The sequence below is a fragment of the Leptinotarsa decemlineata genome, unplaced genomic scaffold (genome assembly GCF_025532065.1).
Source record: "Leptinotarsa decemlineata unplaced genomic scaffold, Ldec_3_MD MMD2_tig00000882_RagTag_RagTag, whole genome shotgun sequence".
Taxonomy (NCBI): Eukaryota; Metazoa; Arthropoda; class Insecta; order Coleoptera; family Chrysomelidae; genus Leptinotarsa; species Leptinotarsa decemlineata.
The window spans coordinates 7,815,763-7,839,454 of NW_027412556.1; the positions used below are offsets into that span (position 1 = coordinate 7,815,763).

Sequence of the window (23,692 nt, forward strand, 5' to 3'; positions counted from 1 at the left end):
TTTCTTCGAATGTTCTAGAAAAACCTTGGAAATGTGCTGAATATGCTGAGTCATTTCCTGGGTAACTGCGTAGTGGCTGATGCAATGTTTGTTTATTATGGTGCAATCCTTGGACAAAGGGTGCATTGATTTTTCTAATATAACATATATAATCTTTGTTTGAAAACTTGTGAGTTCCCTGACCTTTGGAAAAAAGCTCGAGTATGCCCAATTTTTAAAAAGGGTGATATTACATCAATAAAAAACTATACAGCCATTTCAATATAGAGCAATTTCTCCAAATTATTTGAAATAATATTGTACACTAATATTTACAATCCAATACGAAATATCATATCAGATGATCAGCATGGGTTTGTAGAAAACAAGTCGTGCATAACTAATCTTGCATGTCTTTCACAATGTGTCTCTGAAGCCTTGGATAGAAAATTGCAGGTTGACGTCATTTATACAGACATGCAAAAAGCTTTTGATCAAATAGATTTCTTCATTCTTCTCAAGCATCTCTCAGAATTAGGTTTTTCAGCAAAATTGGTGAAACTCATGTCAAACTACCTACTTGATGTAAAACAATATGTAGAGTATGACGGCTTCAAATCTGCTTTGTATACTCCCAGTTCCGAAGTGCCCCAAGGCTCGAATTTAGGACCTCTTTTGTTCTTGATTTTCATTAATGATTCAACTAAAATAATAAACAATTCAAAACTGCTCTACGCTGTTGGCCTTAAAATATTCAAGGTGATAAAAAATTATGGAGACTGCTTAGACTTACAGTATGAATTAGATCTGATATATGATTGGTGTTCCAATAATCGTTTGAATTTCAACATTGCTAAATGTCACGTATTGTCTTTTTCCAAAAAGGAAAGTCTCATACAATTTACTTACGAAATTGATAACAATACCATAAGTCGACTTAATGAAATGGAAGACCTTGGCGTTAATTTTGATCAGAAATTCACTTTAACATTTCCTGTAATTGGGTGTACACCTGTTGGAAATGAAGTGCTATCTATATATCTATCTATCTATCTATATCTCCTTTTCCATCTTCTATTCCCTGTTCGTCCCTGGAGTCTGTGTCAGTCATTATTACTTCAGTAATTATTCTTTCATCAGCATCATCCAGTGTGTTACATTGATTTTGTTCGTCAATCTCAGGACTCTGCTGTGATGGTTTGGCCGGTTTCCAGAAAGTTATAATGAATCACACCAGCGCCTGAACACCATACAGTGATCATGGTCTTATTATAGAAAGTTTTTGCTTTTGACAAGTGCTTGGCTGGCTCATCGGTGTCCTATCACTGTCCTGAATGTCTCATTTTGTCGTAGAGGATCCACTTTTCATCACACAAAAGAACGTGACATTAAAACGGACAAAACTTCTGATACAACGTAATATTTCAATTCAAATGATCTGTGATGTATTAGATCCACATTCGAATACATATTAGACAATAATGAATACCCTGACCTTCTACTTGATGAAGATTATTGAATATTATCAACACTTTCCATGATAGTAATCATAGAATTTACTCAATCAATTTTTTAAAACGCGTTTCGCCATGCGGTAGCTTCATCAGTTAGTGGTACATCAAACTATTCAACAAAACTTTGAAGAATGTTTACATCTTAGAAATGTGAGCAAATCATTTACTACAGTTGGGATTTAGTAAATGCAATTGCCTTGACATAGATTTTTTTTCCCAATCGTATCAAAATTAAATAACGTTTTCAAAAAGCCTGGTACAGTTTTTCATACCAGTTGTGTGAAATGTATTGACCGAATGCATTTGGGCTCTTTCAATTGATGGTCAACTGATGGTCAGCAATACTTAGATAATAAATTGATACCTCATTTGACATTAAACAGCCACAGGATTTTCCGTATAGGAGTGTATTGATTCAAAAATTCAATATTACTGAAACAGTGGATTTCTCATTGAAAAAAAATGAAAGTTTATATTTACCTGCTCCACTTGAAGAAAAATTTATATCTGAACTTTCACCCAGCACATTATTTCCTCAAAATGAAAGAGAGAAACCGCCCCCTAGAAATTAATACCAGCACGTGAGAAGCACTCTAAACGAGGAGTGATTATCTGTAACTGAAATATGCCCTGATGATGACTATTTCTGTTTCAGGAGAAACGAGCTGAAATTGTTCGCCAGAACAAAGCCAACATGATCGTCAACAAGATGGTCCCATCTTCTGGTTAGAAATTGAAATTGTAGTTTGGATCCCACCCAATATCATTGCTTATACTAAATTCACTCTAACCCAAGTTTTGCTTTGAGGTGTCCTCTTGGTGAAGGTGTTTTCCTTTCTATAGTCTGAAACACATTGTAAATCAAGTATTCGAACCCTTGACTCTTGAGATGCTCAATATTATGACCCTTGAATTTATTTTCTTACCAGGTACGTCGATAGCGAAATGCTATACTTTCAGTGTGACTCGGACTATTGGGTCAACACAATTTTTGTAATCTTTACTTATTCTTGAAACGGAATGTTTATTTTTAGATAGGAGAAATATATTATAATTGATATGTTCCAAAATGACCAGCTAGCTTTAGCAGAGTGTGGATAAACCAACTGAGCTTTCGATAATTTAACGCACTTCTCCACTTACATTGGGTTCAAATTATGGTTTTGATGAATTTGCAAAATTACACCTACTTTGCATTACATTCAAAAATGAACAAATGAATGATATGATGATTTTGAGGGCACACATATGTATACCATATTGAAGTAGATTGTAGAAATATCTTTGTAGTAATTCACTGCAAGGATCGCTCTTTTTTAGAATTGGATCCAAACAATCATAACTCTTAAACAGGAGTTTACTCAAATGAATGAAAAGCTCTTAATTGAGAAGTTTGGTTCCCAACCTGTGTGTGGATCTATTACATTATTCTGATCTACTCCTTGTCCTAACACTACTTGGTCAATATGGCTACTTACCATATTTGGTCACTATGACCAAATATTTCTTCAATCACAATCAATTTGTTGTTCAATCAAGTGATTGCAGTAGAACCAGAAATTATTTTGAAGACATTCATCCTTAGCTAACTATGAAACATTTTTTTTAAGTTCTGAAGAGGAGTGCGATATATCAAATATAGTATTTGTAATATTGATAATACAACCGCCTAATGCTGCCTTTTTATAAACTTTTGTGGTGACTGAAAAGAAGATATGTGCTTTTGCTGTGGAGATTTTGGAAAATTTTGTTCAAAATACTTTTGGAGAAGCAATTTTCAGATAGTGTAACATTAAAACAATTTCATGATGAAGAATGTAACTGCAGTTTTGTTCTATATGACCATTTTCAAACTAAAACAATACAAACTCACCATGACACGTGTTTTGATCACCAAGTGATCATCTTTAGTTTAATCTTCCTCTTGAAGATGATCACTTGGTGATCGAAACACGTGACGAGGTGTTAAAATGACGGTTTGGTGTTGGGAAAAAACTTCAGTAATATTTATTACTATACCAAAAGTTCCAAACAGTGCGTCACAACTAAATATAAATTCATAGGTGAAATTCAAAATGGGTCCTGTTCGTTTTCTTGTGAATGAACAAAATTTTCCCAAAATCATTATTCTACTGGCTTCTGTGATGAGTTATGATTTTTTCAAAATGGGTTTATCGTAAGATATAGATATAAGTATGTAACAATTAGGTATTGTCTAGGTGTTTTGTAAGCTTAATCTTGTGGAAAGGTTCGATTTTGAACAGCAGCTATTATTGGTTGGTGAATAAGTTTGGAGTTCTGCTTCTTAACAATATGAGTTTGTTATCAAAATTTATTCTTGTTGCGGTTAAGTTTTCATGTTATGTATTTTGTTTTTACTAATGATGCCTAATAAAAAATTGATAACGATTGTGGTTTTCAATTCATTATTACTTAATCACGTAGTGACGGATATAATGGTAATGGTAAAATTTGAAATTTACAAAACAAGGTTGAAACTCACTTGTAAAAAAATATGCGAAATTTATAAAATTAATACATGTCAATGTAATCAAAACAAATCACACTGAGTTTAAAAAAACATTCAAATTTGTTTAAAATATATTTACCGGTATAAGACCATGTGCTTAGTACCAAAGAGAGAGAGAAAAGGAACACGACAATGACATCTGTCATGGAATTCAGTTTAAGAATATTTTTGTCTATGTTGAAACTATGGAACAATTGGAACAGTTCTGGTGTAAGTGTGATGAGAGCCATCTGCTAGTAATGTATGCCTAGCAATGAGAAAACCCAAGTCATTTGTATCAAACTTTAAATTTGATTACTAGAATTCACAATTTATTTGTGTGAAGATAAAATTATTATTTTATTAAGGTAAAATATTGAGTAATGACTGAAAATTGGATCTGAAAGTAATGCTCTAATGAAGGGCAATATTTTCCTCAATGGTGAAGTCATTCCATTTGGATCGGAGGTGAAATATCTTGTCATTGACCTAGATAAAAAACTCAGCTGGAACGCTCACTTGAAAAAAGTTTTACACAAAGCCAGACTCTCCCTATGGACATGTCGAAGGATTTGTGGCAAAACTTGGGGTTTAGGTCCCAAACAAATCCATTGGATTTATGTGATGATTGTCAGACCAATGATCACTTATGGTGCGATTGCCTGGTAACCGAAGGCTTTACAGAAAACGGCTCAGGCGAAGCTATCTGGCTTACAGATACAGGCTCGTTTGGCCATCAGTAGTACCATTAGTACCACACCGTCAGCGGCCATGGAGATCCTTTTAGATCTACCTCCTTTCCACATTTTTCTGGAGAGAGAGGCTAGATGCAGTGATTCGGACTGTCGAAAGACAGTGTGTGTTTCCTCTGTTTGGAAAATGGACATACTTTGTGCCTGCCCCGCTGGGGACCGAATCAGGTTTTCAGAGTTTGGCAGAGCCGTACTCTTATCATCTGACCTGAAAGACCACTCACCATACAAACTAATCGGCTTCGTTAAGAAGCTGGGTTTATTTGGTCGAGGATGAATAGGTGTGAGTCACAATAAACCCTTGCGGGGTGCAGTGGAGGGTCTAATAGACCCACTCACTTTAGATCTAACCTAACGTAACCAATCCAATATTCGAATAGGTACTTATTCTTACCAATAACTTTTTGATTTCTTTCCTCCATCTTTTACCAAATGTAATAATAATAATAATAAATCGGCTTTATTGATAATCCAAAAAAAACAATACAAAGATATATTTGAAAATGAAAATAGTTTACAGGAGATTCTGGTACTCCTTGGCGAAGTCTAGCTCAAAGCTACTCTAACTCAACCAACAAGCACCACTCCATAATGCACGCAAACATACAAAAATAAAAGCAATTAACAGTGATGGTACCACGAAATGAGAACCGTAAATAAAATAATAATTTGTGATTACCTTCTAAAGATAGTTGATAAATAATTTAATTGAATTGATCTGTTGTCTAGAAAGTAAAAGTTGACATTACTGACTATCATAGATATAATTTTTATATTTGTATTTGAATTTCCTGATATTGAATCTCTTCAATTGCTCAGGCAATGAATTATAGAGTTTTACAGCACCAAAAAGAAATGATCTCTGAAACTGTGCAGTGCGATGTTGTGGCATAGTTAATTTGTTTTTATGTCTGATGTTTCTTGAGTGAATATTTTCACGCAGAATTAGTTTTTGTATCAAAAGAGGAGAATGGGGAAGGGTGATCAATTTATGGACAAAACAACCCAAATGATGAATCATACGGTTTTTCATATTGAGCCAGCGGGAGTTTTTAAAGGCTTCAGAAATTGAATCATACTTACGAAGTCCATAAATTAGGCGGCAACAAGAATTTTGCACTTTTTGTATTCTTTTTTTATCTGAATCATATAAGTATGGCCCATATATGAAGTCACAGTAGTTGAAATGGCTTAGCACCAAACTATCACAGAGCATTCTTTTGAGAGGTTGGCTCAAAATAAAATGATTACAGTATAACAGTTTCAATGACATATAAGCTTTTTTCATTAAATTTTTAACATGACTAGTAAATCTAAGATCAGTGTCAAGCATGACCCCTAAGTTTTTAGCTGTATTGACAGGAATCAAGATAGTATAACCTAGTTCTAAACGGAAATTGTTTTCTGAAAATTTACGATTCTTCTGCGATCCAAAGTGCATCATCATTGTTTTATTAGGATTAATTTTCAAATCATGTTCACTTGATAGCCCATTGATCAAATCAAGATCAGTGTTGAAGAGATTTTGTGCCTCAGCACACTCATCGATTTTAAAATGCATGTATAATTGTATGTCATCAGCATACGCCTGTATTTTACATTTCTTGATGGACGAGATAATGTCAGTAGTATAAATGATGAACAATAAACGTCCCAAAATGGAACCCTGTGGTACTCCTGATAGAATATCAAGAGGGAAGGAGTGATGACCATCAACAACAACTTTTTGAGATCGACCAAGTAAATAAGATGAGAAATAAGGCAGCACTATCAAAACCATAATATTTGAGTTTCATGCAAATCAGCTCATGATTGATGGTATCGAATGCTTTCGAAAAATCTAGTAGTACCAGAGTGCTAATCATTCCCTTATCAAATCCCTCAACAATGTCTTGTGTAACAGTAGCAAGAGCTGTAGCCGTGCTGAAACCCTGCCTAAAACCACATTGCGATGGTGATAATAGATTATTGTTATTGAAATATTCATTAATTTTTAAATAAATAACTCTTTCAAAAATTTTACTCATGGTTGGAAGTATACTGATAATTCTGAGATCAGAATAACTAGCTGGATCATTATTCTTGGGAATGGGTTTCCCAATGGCAATTTTCCACAAGTCTTGAAAATATGAACGTTCAAAACAACAATTCATGATATGCGTAATATATTTATCTATAAACGGGCTACAAAGTTTCAACATTCTGATTGAAATATTATCAACCCCTGAAGCTTGACTTTTAATATCATTCAGGATTTCATGAATAGCTTCTTCAGTAGCGAATCGAAATGAGAAGTTATCTTGCCTGATTAAATAATTATTGCTATAAAATTCAATATTTTCATCACAATTATTAGGAACGTTTTGTACGAATTGGGCAAAATAGTTATATACAGCGTTGTATTGTCTTCGTTATCCCAAGGAACATTACATATTTATGATTAGGGATTAACTAGAATAACCTGATATAAATTTAACGAAATAATAAAATATTGAACAAGAAAACACGACTAGAATAATTAATATGAGCAAACAGTCAAATGTGAAATTATCCATATTTAATATAAAAATATACAGATGATTCTGGCTATATGACAATCGTATGATCCTGTATTTTAAATTTAGTTCATTAAATACTTCTTTAATTGATTTTTGAATTCGAGATCACTTTTTGATTTTTTTAATTCTTCAAGAATCCTATTGTATTTTATAATTCGATCATGATACATTTCTGTCCAAAATTAAATTTGAAATTACTAACTGTCTAGTGTTATAACTATGAATATTACTGATTTCAATGAAATTCATGTTTGAAATTTTTTATATATTTGTTATTGAATGATTTAAACAACAATTTTTTTTGTTTGTATAGTGTGTTGAAATCATAACATTTTTCGGTATACGATAATTCATATATTATTATGCTTTCAATAGTTTGATTTTGTTGAAATTTCAAAGTGTTTTATTGTGGATCCATTGGAATTATTTTTTTCACCCATGTAAAGCGAATGTTTTCTTCAATAACCATTTTGTAGAATGATATTAGATGCCAATATATTGTAAATTCCCCAAGCCCAATTTTTCTGACGACTATGCTCCATAGCAAAAAAACATATCTTCAAGGAAACCGATAAGTTTTTACACTTTCAGAAAGTAGATCATGACTTTCAATAGAATTTCGTGGGAATTCGTTGTGAAGAAAAGCGAACAATAATTGAATAAATATATTGGTTTTAAAAATGACTACTGACGAGATAATACTGGAAATGTGTTGCAAGTTGGCCGAAGAGTGGAAATTGGAAGCAATTATCCAACAGACCCCTATAAAAGTATTCCTGGCAATGTTGACTGTTTCGATACTTATATGTAACATAACTGGAAGGCTGGAAGTGCGTGACATATCTGCAGGTAATCGGAAAATAAGTTGATAACAATTCAAATAATGAAATTGGCCGATACTTGATGAGATTTTTAATAATGGTTATCTCTGTCTCGGAATTCGAGACACCTATTTATAAACTTGTATAGACTTGTACTTTGACATCCTAAAACTTACATACACTGCATTTCTTTAATGTCCCCCTCCCCTTTCATATTTTGAATTGGTCAACTCAAAAAATTTAAATTTGGGATGATTAAATTAATACATGAAAACTTTATTTAGAAGTAGAATTGACAGATGAAACTTTCAAGATGGCGACTGGGCGAAATCTGGGAAAAAAATTAAATAGAAAGGGGGTCTTGTGACACATCATTTCGAAGCTCCTGACGAATTCTTCACAACCCTAGAATATGAAGTCAATATGTTTGTGAGGTGTCTCCTTCTACAGTATGGAGATTTTTGATGAGGAATAGGTATCATCCATACAAAATTAAAATGGTACACCAATTAACTGAAGATGACCATGATCGATGAACAGAATTCTGTGAAATCATGATGGAAACCATTGCAAGGCATCCTACCTATCTCCACAATATTTGTTTAGTGACGAATGTACATTTTTTTAAACGGCAATGTTCACAGACAAAATTGCCGTTATTGGAGTGATACCAACCCTCACGTTTTCCGGGAAAAAGATACCCAATATCCAGAAAAAATTAACGCTTGGGCAGGAATATTGGGAAATTATGTTGTAGAACCTCTATTTATTGATCAAAATTCAACAGGGGAACTGTATTTGAATATGCTGGAAACTACTGTTGACCCTTTCATCACTGATATCGTCGAAGCGAATCCTAATGAATTCGATATGGATATTGTATTCCAACAAGATGGAGTACCACCACATTACTCCAGACAAGTAAGAAACTATTTAGATATTACTTTTCCCGGTCGTTGGATTGACTGTCGAGGTCCTACAGAATGGCCAGCCCTCTCGCCAGATTTGACACCTTTGGACTTTTTAATGGAGATATTTCAAGCAAAAGATGTACGAAACTGAACCTGCTTCAATATTGGACATACGGCAGAGAATAGTAAATATTTGTAGAAATAATTGACGTTACTGTGTTCAAAAATGTTCAGCGTGATAGGCTGTTCATATTTCAAGAACCGACTTCTGAACTGACCTCAAGCTTATTACCTCATTATATGTAGTTGAATGTCAATGTATTCAGGCAATTATTAAAAGTTCCGCCATTTTGTAGTAGTTGAAGATATTGACATTATATTCTAGGGTTATGAAGCATTTGTCGGGAGCTTCAAAAAGATGTGTCACAAGACCCCCCTTTCTGTTTAATTTTTTTTCCCAGATGGCGCCCAGTCGCCATCTTGAAACTTTCATCTGTCAATTTTACTTCAAAATAAAATATTCATGCATTAATTTCATTATTTGAAATTTCAATTTTTTGAGTTGGCTCGTTCAAAAAATAAATGTATATTAAATTAAAGAAATGCACTGTATATTTTAATACATAATTCTCTTGACAGAGTGTGTGAGATGAATCTGCTATTGAAATTTCCATCCCATTTCACAAGTATATGAAAAAAACGATAAAAAAAACAACGTATTCAGAAAACACTGTATTGTGAGATTTTCACTGAACAGTTTTACAAAAACGCATACAATGGCTTCTTCGGGCGTGTCTTTATTCTTCATATTCATTGCTTACAATTTGAAGTGCCTATATTTCAAGTACCTGACTTTTACCTGAATTTGTAATGAAATAAATTACCTCACCTTATGTCCCAGTTTCCACATTGTAAAAATATTCAGTAACGAGGAATTATTCAATTCTAATTGATCATTCAGTAAATTACCCGAATTCTTGAATCTATTGATTTCTAAACATTCTAGAAGATTAAGTTTCAAACTTTTCTCTTCTAAATGTAACACGACCTATTCAATATTGAACTCATGTCCTTCTGCTGAAAACTACTTTTATGGTCTTTAATTCTTTGGGAAAAAGTTTTCCCTGTTTGGCCAATATATAGTTTTGGGCAAGAGCCACAAGTCAGCTTATATTCTCCTGATCTATCTGACACCAAAGTTTTGTCTTCATTGTTTTTAATGAATTTGTTTAGACCATTACTCGTTCTGTTATGTACTGAGACACAAGCTCAGATAATTTAATTCATTACAAACCCAGGTAAAACTCAAGTACTTGAAATGTAGGTACTTCAAATTGTAAAATTAGGTATATTAAGCATTGCATATGTAGAATATAGTTAGTAAATAGTTAGTGAAGTGTTTTTTGAATGCGTTAGTTATGGATTTTCATCAAGTATCGGCCAATTCCATCATATATCACAAAAAAATCACTTTGATAGTTGAAAGAAACCTTCTGAGTAGTGATTGTGGCAAAACTATTCTTCAATCCTAAAAGGGTTTTTAACTGAGGTCAATCTCATTTTGATTTTGATACACCTGATACTCTAGAAGTTTTTCGTTCACACCCGGTATATCTAACATTTATCTTCACTTCATCCAACATTTTTTGCAGCTGTAATCTTGTCTCTACAAGTAGCATTCATGGTCAGTAATAGATTCAAGCGCGTCGACAACATCATCAGTAGAATTTTATCAGAAGAAAAAAGGAGAAGATTGGCCAGTAAAATCCTTTCCATAATCTTGAAGCATGTACCTAATTTTCAACCCATCGATGTAGATTCTGCAATGGATTTGCTCACACCGGAATGTAAAAATGCCATGATGAGAGGAGTAATGGAGTTTTTGAGAAGACTACCAAACTATAATGATTTTACGGCGCTTGCATCGAATATATTTCCATAAATTCTCGAATTATCGGTATTCAATCATTTTTATTTACATGTAGACTTCAATTGGGGTTACTAGACCAGTCAACAAAATTCTGAAACCCAATACATAATTTTTCTTTAATCAGAAAAAATCAATGGGATTGAGTTCTGTATTTACTGGCGTTGAATGAAATATTGAAAGGATACCTTGAAATTTTTTCAATTTTTTTTTTCTGAAACTAAAATCAAACAGGTTTCAATGAAGGCCAATTTCAAACGTACCTACACTTAAAATATCGGACAACTAGTCTAGTACATTCCATTTTGTTCCCAAAATCGAATACGTGTATGTGTTGTTTTGTGAAAATGTTTATACTTTTTATCGTTTTTAAAAGATCAGTTCCATAATTGACATTTTTTACATAGTATATATGTTTATGACAAAATTAAATTTAATGAATTCGTCACATGTGCTTTTTTATTTATAACCTAGCGGATAGATTTGTATCTACATGGGACAGATTAACTTCTGTTTCTCCCACACACGAAATGATGAATGATAGTATTATTAAAAACAGCTGACCAATCGAGTCTGAGCCATTCTTGTGATTGAGATTACTATATATTTATCAGAAGTTGACTTATATTTTCAATTTGATTCAATTCCCACTAACCCAATAGAAAGTACACAACTCATAATGCCTCTCCCCCATTTCAAGTATGTTCAGAATAATCAAACTTGTGAATCTATTAAATTCAAATTGTTTCCGTAATCAATTAAACGGTTTTATTTAGCTTGCCCTGTTTATTTGCTTCAAATTCAGTAATTGAAGTTTGACCTCTTCTTGTTGACAGATTGATCTGATATTTGGTACACACATTTAGTTTTGATGACAATAGAATATAATAATAATGATAATAATAATAACACATCCGGAGCATGCCGCCTTTTCCGCCCAAAAATTTAAGGATTACGTATCCTATCTTCGGCGGCAGGGCTATATATCTCCTCCCCAGCCTGCTAACAAAGTGGTAGAAATGACAGTTGTACCACCCGTTGGCACGGCTGGAGAAGAGACTCGCATCATGCCACCAATGGAGTCAATCAGAACACGCAGAAGAGGCTTTCCGAATCTGAAGGATGAAATCCCGGCCTTGCGGTTCGGAAGATTGAACGGCGTGTACACAAGATGGTGAAGATCACGTCGGCGAGACAACACGCGTCTCGTATCCAATGTATGATGGATTACAGGGCGGCCAATAGGCCTTTCACGCCCGTAGTGCGGCGAATAGCCGCCAATCTACGTAATATCCATCACACTTCAAGTCAAAGCGTGCTGCTGACCATCAAACAGCACTGCCTTGATAGGATACGAATGCTAGAGCTGCTAAGAAGTCACTGGTGAGGGGAGCGAGAAGTATCGCGGAAAACCTTAGGTTCCGAGAGAAACCTTCTCGCTTATTCCAAAAGCCTGCGCCGATAATCCGCCGACCGCTGATCAGGTGGAATCCTTCTGGAAAGATATCTATGAACACCTGCAGCCACTCAACCTAGACATTCCAGCCCTAGCGCAGTTCGAAGCAGAGAGAGCTTCGGCAGTCTGAGCTCAATGAACTGCGCAATCCGATAACCCCGGATGACGTTCGAAGAGTCCTTGTGGGTTCCAAGAACTTTGCTGCTCCAGGCCCAGATGGGCTGAGCATCAGAAAAAACTACCAAGCACCCACCGCCATCTGGCCATAGTTTTCAACTCATGGCTGGACGGAGAGCAGCCAATTCCGGATTGGTTTGTCGAGGGGCGGACCGTTCTTATCCCCAAAAGCGGAGATTCCTAAGAATTACAGACCGATAACATGCTTGAATTCGTGTTATAAGTTGTTTACAATAATCTTATACACACCGAGTGTTCGAACGGATATATGAGCAGAAAGGGTCGAAGAGAGGAGTCGCTGGATGTAAAGAGAACCTGCTCATCGATAGATGTATAACGTAGGACTCGATACAATATAAGCGTAATCTCTCTAAGGCCGCGGTCGATTACCGTAAGGCATTTGATAGAATTTCGCATAAGTTCATCTTGCATTTGCTCAGATGCCTTGCGGTACCCGACAAAATAGTGAGATGCATTTAACAACTGATAACACTTCGGCGAACTCGCTTCACTATAACATCTGGTCAAGCAAGAATCCAAACAGGGTGGGTCACTTTCAGAAGGGGTGTATTTCAGGGTGCTTTCCTCAGTCCCCTTTTCTTCTGCATCTCACTATTGCCATTATCCGTTGCGCGCAGAAATACTCGAGAGTATAACTGTGGCATCCCCGGAAACCGGAGGCACAAGGTCACCCATTTGTTTTATATGGATGATCTTAAACTTTATGCCTCTGGAGAGAAGGATCTCCATCAGTCCTTGAGGGTGGTGGAAGAGTACACGCATGCTATCGGTATGAAATTCGGGATAGATAAATGTGCAATGGTTCATCTCAAAAGAGGACGGTGCGGGGATTACGGAGAGGATGTGCAGCTCGTAGATGGAAGCATCCTACACCATCTGGATTCCGAAGTTTCACGGAAACGCCGCCACAATCGACTGATAACACTTTGGGAGACCCCCAACGAAGAGCTACATCATTTTGTCGCATGCCACCTTGAAGAAGCCCTACAGCTCTATTCATCTCAGCCAATGGTAATTGATGGCGTTCCATGTTGAAGCACAATATTTCCAGTTTAATTGCTGAACAAGAACTGCATAGAATGTACAAACTCGACACTTGGCATCGGCCAATAAAGAAGAGAAGAACTCGACACTCGATTATTCATTTTAGCCGAAAACCTACAGTTTGTAAAAAACTTGATAAAAGATTAGTTACCGTTTTTGCAGGCTTTGTTCAACCCATAGAAATCTACAGGGTGGTCGAGTGTACCAATTTAATCGAAATTAAACGACCTCATGCATTTATTTTTATGATATTTAGTATGTTATAAAAATATCCCCAGACTTTTCCGATGTGTGTACTTATAAATGTGAAAGTTACTCAACACACATTCATCTCTGTTTCTCCCTACTGGTGAGAACTAGGAAGCTGAAATTTGGTATATAGATGCTTCTTAGATCTTAGATGCGCACTAAAGAAGGATTTATCAAATATTCTGACTGGGGCACTCCCCGTGGGGAATACTCCGGTATGTAGCGGTACTCTGTACCGCTACATTTTCGGAGTCTGATATTTTGTATGCAAGTTCGTTTTATGTTGTAGATGTGCAATAAGAAAGGATTTTTAAATATTTCAACTGGGGCGCCACCGCTGGGAAAAAGTCGCGTCCATAAAAATATTCAGGCATGGAACTGAATTCAGCATGAAATCAAAATATCTCCTTTCTTTTCACCTACCAGGATCCACTAATTGAAAAATATTCTGTTATCATCAGATGAATTTGATGAAAGAATAACGTATTAATTTTTTTTTTCGATATCAAAAAAGACGAGGAAAATTTGATGTACCTACCTTCAAGCAAAATTCAAGTGACGCCCATGGGTAAGATAAAAAGCATGAAAAAACCGATAAGCTTTTTCATTTTCGTCCGAGGATTTGATTTAGTGTGTTCAAGTTGTTCACACAAAGAAATACATGCGAAAATCAAAATTTTCATTTCGAATTCGACGCAATGGAGTTTCCTACAGAATCGTTGATAGAAATGTGCGCGAATATTGCTAAAAAATATAATATGGAAACATTAGTGCCCAGAGATATTGTAGCAGAATATTCATCGTTCATAATAATTGCGGCTGTGACATTTTTTCTAACTGAAAGGATACGGCACAGAAAATTTTTCGCAGGTAAACATACACTTAAACTGATATCGAAAACGCTTCATTGTAGATTTCACATGAAAGCTTAACGCCACTGAGTTGGGCGGAAAAGTTTGTAGACTGGCAGAGATTTTTTTTATAAAATTTGATTTTATTATTCAACAATTATAGTGGTCATGTAATTTTTCGGAGCAAAATTTATTTCTAGCGAGCATTCTCTTGAGAACTGAGAACAGGGAAAAATCACTGGGGGACAGATCTGGAGAATACGGTGGATGCAAAAGCAATTCGAAGCCCAATTCACGCCATTTTGCCATCGTTTTCATTGATTTATGACAAGGTACAATGTCTTGGTAGAACAGCATTTTCTTTTTCTTTGAATGATGCTGTTTTGCGGCGATTTCGTCTGTCAAACGCATGGACATACAATTATGTATAGGAATTTATGAATAGCAGGAAAAATATTACAGTTGAAAACTCAGTACTGAGGAGATATCGGCTTCCATGAATTGTTCAATGCTATAGATGTTCAGTGCTAGAAGAATTTTTTTATTTTCAGTTTGAAATTTGTTCTTTGGATATCCTTAATCTATGTTGGGAGTTTATTGAAGAGATTAATCGAGATGTTAATAAGGCTTCTGTGTGTTGTTGGGGAATTGTCAAATTATTTGTATTTCTTGTGTTATGTAAGTGTAGGGTATATTGTTTATTGAATTTGGTCTCGTCTGCTTTGATGTAATAAAGACAGTGATAAACAAATAAGGCTGGGAATGTAAGAATGTTACGGTTTTTAGAAAGCAGTCTTAATCCAGTCATTTAAGCTTAAATTAGGTAAGAATCTCGGAATTCGAGATACCCAGCTGTAAGTCTGTAAATACTTGTATATTGACACCCTAAAAGTTGTCTCAAAACCTACATATGGTAGGGTGTAAGCAACTATTAAATTTCAAGGTCAAAGGTCACAAAAATCGGTTTTTTGCGCTTTTTTTGGAAATATCTCATTTCCTATGGGTTTTTTGCTATTTGTAATTATTATCAATATTGTAGAATACAAAATTCTCTAAAAATTTTGTTGAAAAAAATTTTTTATACGGTGAACCGTTTTCGAGATAGAGGGCGGAGAGCGCCATATTTTATTTCTGCACGCATTAAGTGGCTGTGACACAACTTCTGCGCTTTTTAAAAAGGAAAAAAATCATTTTTGAAAGTTTTTGAGAAACTGACAAATTTGGATGAACTAGCTGCAGCATTTGAGGAAGAAAATTGTTCGGCCCAGAGATTATTAGAGAGTGAAACTCAAACCTCATTGGCAGTCTATAATGCTCCGAAATCTGTGAAAAGTCTCGATCATCTTCGTTATATGCATTACGTCAAGTCTACAAAACTTAATAAACCTGTGCAGCTTTCAAATATTCCGCCAACAAGTGCAGCTGCTCATCAACATTTCAACCATGTATATTATCAAGTTCAAACTTGGTTAGGACATGATTTGGAACCCCAGGTATGGGGTTGGGTAATGCGAAACGATTTTCTGGAGCCTATCATGACAATTTTACCACCTACCTGCTCCAGAAGATTTGCTAAATACAATTTTCTGCAACTGCAAGAGTGGTTGTGGTTCGCGATGCGGATGCAGGAAAGCGGGCTTGCAATGCTCTTTAGCTTGTGGCCAATGTAATGGGCAAGCTTGTCTCAATGCTCTACCATATCAGAGCGACATTAACGAAGATGGAACCTTTGACCCCGAAATCATGGAAGAACTTGAGACAAATGTCGTTGAAGACGATAATGAAGACCAGTTTGAAATTTACCAGCAGCCAGAAGACGACGATGAAGAGGAAGAAGATGATTAAAATTATAAATTGTAGTTTTTGTACCCTTTATTCCATTTCTTTACTTTCAATAAAAATAAATGTATTCAATGATATTCTTTAATAAAAAGATTAATTCATAATTTATTTGTTTTTTTTTTCATCATGTGAGAAGTTATAAATATTAATTAGGTTAAAATTCAAATATAATTCCTATATTTTCATTAACAATTCTGCAATTACATGGGCCGGTAAGTGTTGTTAAATAAATTAATACTGAATAAAAAGTGGATAAGTTAGGAAAAAAATGATAAAATATAATATAATAGTTAATAAAAATTGACAAATATTTATAATCATTGATTTATCGATAGTTCATCAACTATATATGGCGCGTTTTCGACCGGAGGCACCGTTGACCTGAAGTGATGCTGTGACCGCGTGCTTTCCGCCCTCTATCTCGAAAACGGTTCACCGTATAAACATTTTTTTTCAACTAAATTTGTAGAGAATTCTGTATTCTACAATATTGATAATAAATACAAATAACAAAAAACCCATAGGAAATGAGATATTTCCAAAAAAAGCGCAAAAAACCGATTTTTGTGACCTTTGATCTTGAAATTTAATAGTTGCTTACACCCTACCATATGTAGGTTTTGAGACAACTTTTAGGGTGTCAATATACAAGTATTTACAGACTTACAGCTGGGTATCTCGAATTCCGAGGTGAACTTACTATAATGACTGGACTATCTATATGATTCACTGTAGGGGGTATTGTTACTGCTCTAATAGCCTTTTTTGTATGCTAAAAATTTTTTTCCAGTTTGTGACGTTTCTCCATTCCGTAGGAAATTTGGCTCTTAAATAGACCCATATAGGCAACTCTGCATATTTCTGTGGTAGCTTTTTGTGAGTTTTCTCAATAAAAAAATTATGGTAGCAAGTTTTTTGGATAGTGCTTGAATATGATGGTGTTTCCAAGTTAGTTTTGTGTCAAGAAAGAGTCCAAGGAATTTTATGTTATCTATATCCGCATTGAAATCCTTGAGGGTGAAATCTATAGTGACTGTTTTGCTCAAATTGAGACTTTGCTTATATTTTGTTTTATGGTTTTCGAGTTTAATGGATCACGGTGGCAGCGAAAGACAGTTGTGTCATCGGCATAAAGAATGGATTTTCTACTGATATTGCTTGAAAAATCATTCACGCCTGAAATTAATAGTAAAGGACCAATGATTGAGCCCTGAGGGACACCTGCCAGTATATTTTGAATTGACGATCTAACACCATTATGTTCTACCAGTTGTGATCTGTTTCTTAAGTAAGCCTCTGTGAAATTGTGTGAGTTTCCCCTAATCCCGTGAGTTCAAGCTTACCAAGGTCATGGTTGACACAATCAAAAGCACAGAAGGTAGAAGTTGCAACTTCGCCTCATCAGTATTTTGAGATGTTCATACCATGAGCTCATACCATAACCTTGCCAGACGACTTTTGCGTCTTTGCACGCTTTGGAGTCGGTCCACCACGTGCAGTCCACTCAGATTACGATTGTTTTGATTCTGGTGACAAATTATGGAGATATGTTTCATCTATTGTCACATATCGACGCCTCAATTCGAGTTTCTCATGGTTGAACAACTTCAAACACTGCTCAGAATCATCAACTCATTGTTGTAAACCCACATCAGCCGCTGACCACCATACAATAGCCATGTTCTTTTTTGGTGGGTTTTCGCCTTTGGGAAGTGCCTGGGTAGTCATCGATGTCCAACCACTGTCCTGAACGACTCCGGTTGTCGTAGATGATTCACTTTTTATCGCACGCTACGACCCCATTCAAAAAACGACCATTTTAGTCGAAAGCAAAGAGAAACAGACCTCGAAACTTGACAATTTCCGTCGATTGTTCAAATCGTGAGACTTTTCAAGCATTTTGACCTTTCCAATGCGTTTCGAACCATAAAAAACGGCATGAGAGCTGATGCTCAGTTCTTCTGCCATCCCACACACCACCTGTGATGGGTCAGTCTCTGCCAGGTTATTGTAGGTCGACCACTTCGGGGCTTATCTTCGAGGCTAAAATTTCCGGAACGAAATTTCTTCTTCCTCTTGAAAATGATCACTTGGTGATTAAAACACATGTCGAGGTGTTAAAAATAACTGTTTGGTGTTGAGATAAAATTCCAGTAATATGCATTACTACACCAAAGATTCCAAACAGTGCATTACAAGTGTACAGTGCATTTCTTTAATGTCCCCCCTTTCATTTTTTGAAAGGGTCAACTCAAAAAATTGAAATTTGGGATAATGAAATTAATGCATGAATACTTTATTTTGAAGTGAAATTGACACTTTGTAGCAGTTGAAGACCCCCCCTTCCATTTAATTTTTTTCCCAGATGCTGCCCAGTGGCCATCTTGAAAGTTTTATCTGTCAATTTCACTTCAAAATAAAGTATTCATGCAATTATTTCATTATCCCAAATTTCAATTTTTTGAGTTGATCCGTTCAAAAAATAAAAGGGGGAGAGGCATTAAAGAAATGCACCGTATATGATGTACTATGAATTAACTTCACCTTTTTTATTTTGCAGTTATAGCAATGCTGTTGTGGATAGCAATTATGGCAACACTGAGAATAAGGTACGTTGAAAAAGTAGTCAGAAATGAGTTGACAGAAAAACAGAAAAACTTATTGGCGGATAAACTCCGTTCAGTGTTAGAAGAGGGATTGGATCTGGAAAATGCAGATGAAAAGTTCAATGTACCCATGATTTCTTTTCAAATTGAGAAAAATATTTTGAAAGCAGTTAGCGCATTTCTGAAAAAGGAGTTGAACTATGAAAGTTTCTTTTTTAAGTAAATGTGTGTGACTGTTTGAATGTAAATTTTGTGTTCATTTCAGTATCAATGAGAAAAATTCAAATAATAAAACTGTATGAAACGAGATTTTCGAATATTCAGGTTTACGTCGCTTAAAAAATCAGAGAAATAATGTGGTTTTAGGTTTTATTTCCTCATTTTAAATCATTACTCTGTAATAATGTGAGGATATAAATGTTCAAGTCTATAATTTTCAGAGGAGTATTTTTATTTTCTCGTTCAGTACTAGGTGAAAAACAATTCGCTTATCAACATTATTTTAAACGAATCATAAGCATATGAGAAAATTGTATATATGTATTTCATTTCAAAAACCTTTTAGTCAATGTTTGTTTGTTCTAATATATATTTCGTCAAACGTTATTATTTCCTATTTTATCATATAGGTACAAAATCATTCAAATAAATAATAAATAAAACGGTTTCCAATTTATTTGTTCTCAAAAGTCCTTATTTTCATCAAATGTCAACAAAATCCTTATTGAAATCAATTCAGAAACTTCAGAAAAAAATTATAAGGTGTATATACCTATGATAGAATTGGCCGATACTTGATGAAAATCTATAACTAACGTATTCAAAAAACACTTTATTGGGAGATTTTCACTAAACGATTTTACAAAAACGCAACACTTTTTCGCCATACAATAGCTTCTTTGGGCGTGTCTTTCAGTTTATCCCTGTTATTTGTATCAATTATCATATTCTAAAAAATGGTTTTCATACCTCCAAACTTTTTAGCATTCTAGACTATTGAATACGCTTAATTTTTCGTGGCGCCATCTAGTATCGATATCTTGAAGTACAAATGACCATCAATTTTATGGGTGCAGGATTCTGTAAAATTGTAAATACATCCAATTTGTAGTTAAAAAATAGTTGAATATGTTTCTTATATGTGGCAACATTACTAGTTCACTATGTATTACTCAGATAATATTTATTTATATTTTCTAATAAACTTGAATTGTTATGATTCACCATGTGGATCATTACGAATTCATTTTAAATTTCTCTTGTAAGGGGTGTTCGGTACCCCGTTTTCTTTAATCTAAATATAAACGCAGTGTTTAAAATTTATGTGTAAATGATTTATGAGACACTAGAGGTTAAAAAAATTTGGTTAGAGTGATTCAAAAAGACGGTTTAATAAGTTTGAATCATCAATGTTTCTGCAAATTAGTTGAAATATGACGATATTATACATCTGACTTGTGAGCTTTCAAATATAAAACGTCACATAATCCTATAGAGATCATTTTCTATGTGAATTCATCTTCCGAACTAGGAATAACAAAAATTCTTGTAATAGTAGTTGCGTCAAAAAAAACATTTGCTTCATAATATATGTAACTACTTTACTCCAATTTTCAAATTCAATGTGAGCATTCAAAATTGATGATAAAAAATGTTGAAAAACAATTAATTGTGTTAACATGTCAGAAACTGTTTTTAAAAGTATGTTTAAACAGCATCTGTCCACAATTCAGAAAACTAGCTTCGTGGCGAGAATCCTGAAAAATGTTTTAGCGGTTCATATATAGAATCGACCGATTTGAAAAAAATAAATGTCAAAATGAAGGACTTCGGAAGACTTTTCAAACAAGCTATCACTCGATACCCCTTGTCATTTAAAATTTTCAAGAAAATGATCCTGGGGTGCAGAGGGTGAAAGGGGGTGAAGTAGTTATTGGTTTGAAAGTTGTCCCCTTTGATGTATCTTCTGACGTGTCTCGGCGTTTTTTCTTTCAATCAGTAGTTTTCGATAAATCCGTGGTGGGAAGTTTTCAAATGAACACCCTGTATATTAACTTCTCTTTTTTTTCTCCCTTCTTTCCCTCTCTTCAAGTCCTAATATAATATAGTATTTTATTTTTATACATTTTTGGCATAGGTGGAAGTGCAGATGCGAATGCAAATTCGTGATCTGAACCAAAAGCCATTTGCACATCAAATGCAAAGTGTATTCTTTCATTTTTTGTTTTCTTGTTAATTTTGATGGGCAATAAATTTATCATTAGACTATTAATTATTTCTGGAAAAGAGGCGTAGGTCTTGCAAATCTGGTATCTTGAGTTAATACTTCATGCATCAGGGGCTACCTAAAGCATCATGTAGTAAACCAGAGAAATTACTCCATCTCAACGATAAATGATAGTATTAAATCCTTAGACTCTTAGACAATAGTATAGGACTGAAATATACGGCGACAAACATTCCAAAATATTGAAATTGATACCACTTGTGATGTCTGGTGGTGGTCTTTCAAAGTACGAATGACGATCGATGTGGTTTGTTGCAGGTTTCTGTATTATATTCGTTGTTCCAGTTGTAAAATATAGTTGAATATATTTCTCATATGTGTCATGGTTACTAGTTTACTACTCGTTATTCAGTTGAAACCCATGAATGATCTCAGATTCATTGATTAAATTATCTTATATGCCATGGGCATAGGTTAGATATACGAATTCATTTGAATTTTGTCTTGAAAGGGATAATCGGTATCCCGTTTGAATAAATTAAATACAAGCTATTTTCGTACGTCTAGTTTGACTCTGTCAACAGTATAGAGGTAGGAATTCAAGAATCTTATCACTGATCGAATCATTTTCAATTTATTATGGGAAGACAAATAATTTTCAACACTCTACAAACCTTTTAGAAACGATTTTCGCGGAATATTAATGTAAATAAATTGAATACAATCTCAGATAAGAATCAAATTTGAAATACTCAACATTTTAAAATGATTATGAATTTATTGAGGATGGTATACACGGCGTCCCAATATTGATGTAACAGACAAGGGGTGTGATGAACTGTTTTTTTAAATTTCATTTGAAGATTAGGCTCTGTTTCATGTGAAATGAGAATATTTTCAGTTTTTGAAAAACTAGTTTCCCTCGACTGTAATGCTAATCCCATTTTCTTCTCAGGTAATATAGCCTTTTGTTTTTTAAAAGTCGAAATTTTACTGTGGAAAGTTGTTCAGAATGAGAATTTATGGCTTTGATTAATTTCGTTATTATTGGCGATATACAATCGGACTAAAATGAAAAACATGATAATATACTGTGTTTTTCGTCCGTTTCGGGATTATAGGTGAGTATTCCTTCCAAAAAAACTGACATTTCTTATAGGAGTTTATATTACCTCTTGTACATATTCCATAATGATGATCCATAATCAATAAGAACTCCTAGATAATTTACCGCACCTACCAGTTAAAATCAGTCTGAATTCTGAATGATATACATTTGGGGCCACCGCCCTTCGTTTCCCCCTTCAATTTACACCTATGGTTTGTATTATCGTATTCTAAAAAATGTATTCAATTCAATACTTGTGACGGCATCTACTACTGATATCTTGAAGTACTAATGAAGATCAATTTTATGAGTGCAGGATACTGCAAAGTCATAATTGAAGGTCGATTTGTAGTAGAATAGGTATAGTTGAATATGTTTCTTGTACGTGGCAGCGTTACTAGTTTACTACCCATTACTCAGTTAATATCAGTTTATTATTTCTGAATTATTGAAGTCGACGTGTATCACAAGTCTGTGTGCATAAACGAATTCTTTTGATTTTGTCTTGTAAGGGATAATCGGTATCCCGTCAGATTGAATCCAAACATAAACAGTGTATTACGGGGTGGAATGTCCAAAATTGATTTGTTTTTATTATCATCATGAATTGCACGCTGTAGCTGCCTTCGTAACGGTAAAAAATACGACACAGACAAACTTTCATCAATGTAAAACAATGTAGAAGCTTGTAGCGAGATTTTACCTGTGTACATCAACAGGAATACGTGATTTAACATAAGTAATTTCAAGAAAAAGTTATGTTTTTGATAAAATAGGTACCTGAATGTCGCAATGTAATGAATCGATGAGTTGGTGAATTGATTACGGTTATTTTTTTCTTTTTAGAGCATGTAAATGAGAGCTTGATTTCAAAAATGTTTTGTATACCTACCTATCAATTTTCACCCATCTAGCGACTGTGTTCCAGAAAAACCGTTCCCCACTTTCCTGGAATCTTCAAAAAGACTGAATAAGTGATAAATCCGATATTTGTTTAATTCAATTTTCTATGAATATTTAAAGAGTACTACCTAACCGAGAGTTCAAGAGAATTATTAGTCGATTAGAAATTGATATATTTCTAAAGTGAATTATGAGAACCTGATAGGAATATATGTTAGCACTTTATGTAGCGTATTG

At 34.5% G+C, this 23,692-nt stretch overlaps 2 protein-coding genes and 1 long non-coding RNA gene across 4 annotated transcripts in view; all 3 read left to right on the forward strand.

Annotated features, from left to right (window-relative positions):
- stai (stathmin) overlaps positions 1 to 3,902 on the forward strand; it is a 40,611-nt gene extending 36,709 nt beyond the window's left edge. For both annotated transcript variants that reach the window (XM_023165188.2, XM_023165189.2), the window contains one exon: positions 2,149 to 3,902. In XM_023165188.2, the coding sequence (XP_023020956.1) occupies positions 2,149 to 2,223 (75 nt within the window). In that variant the 3' untranslated portion in view covers positions 2,224 to 3,902. The remainder of the gene's footprint in view (positions 1 to 2,148) is intronic.
- A 3,993-nt stretch (positions 3,903 to 7,895) lies between these two features.
- On the forward strand, positions 7,896 to 11,419 carry LOC111509431 (uncharacterized). The gene is made up of 2 exons (XM_023165186.2): positions 7,896 to 8,161; positions 10,697 to 11,419. The coding sequence occupies exons 1-2, from the start codon at positions 7,993 to 7,995 to the stop codon at positions 10,984 to 10,986; spliced, it is 459 nt and encodes a 152-aa protein (XP_023020954.2). The 5' UTR covers positions 7,896 to 7,992; the 3' UTR covers positions 10,987 to 11,419.
- Positions 11,420 to 14,525: 3,106 nt separating this feature from the next.
- The window catches only part of LOC141482157 (uncharacterized), a 252,166-nt gene continuing 242,999 nt past the window's right edge, over positions 14,526 to 23,692 (forward strand). Inside the window, exons 1-2 of the long non-coding RNA XR_012465376.1 lie at positions 14,526 to 14,788; positions 19,172 to 19,541. This is a non-coding gene — a long non-coding RNA (uncharacterized lncRNA). The remainder of the gene's footprint in view (positions 14,789 to 19,171; positions 19,542 to 23,692) is intronic.

What these genes read in the sequence shown, in the direction of transcription:
- LOC111509431 (XM_023165186.2), top strand. Translation starts at nt 7,993, where the DNA reads ATGACTACTGACGAGATAATACTGGAAATGTGTTGCAAGTTGGCCGAA. An exon ending in AGTGCGTGACATATCTGCAG is followed by an intron (nt 8,162 to 10,696) that starts GTAATCGGAAAA and finishes CATTTTTTGCAG; the next exon opens with CTGTAATCTTGTCTCTACAA.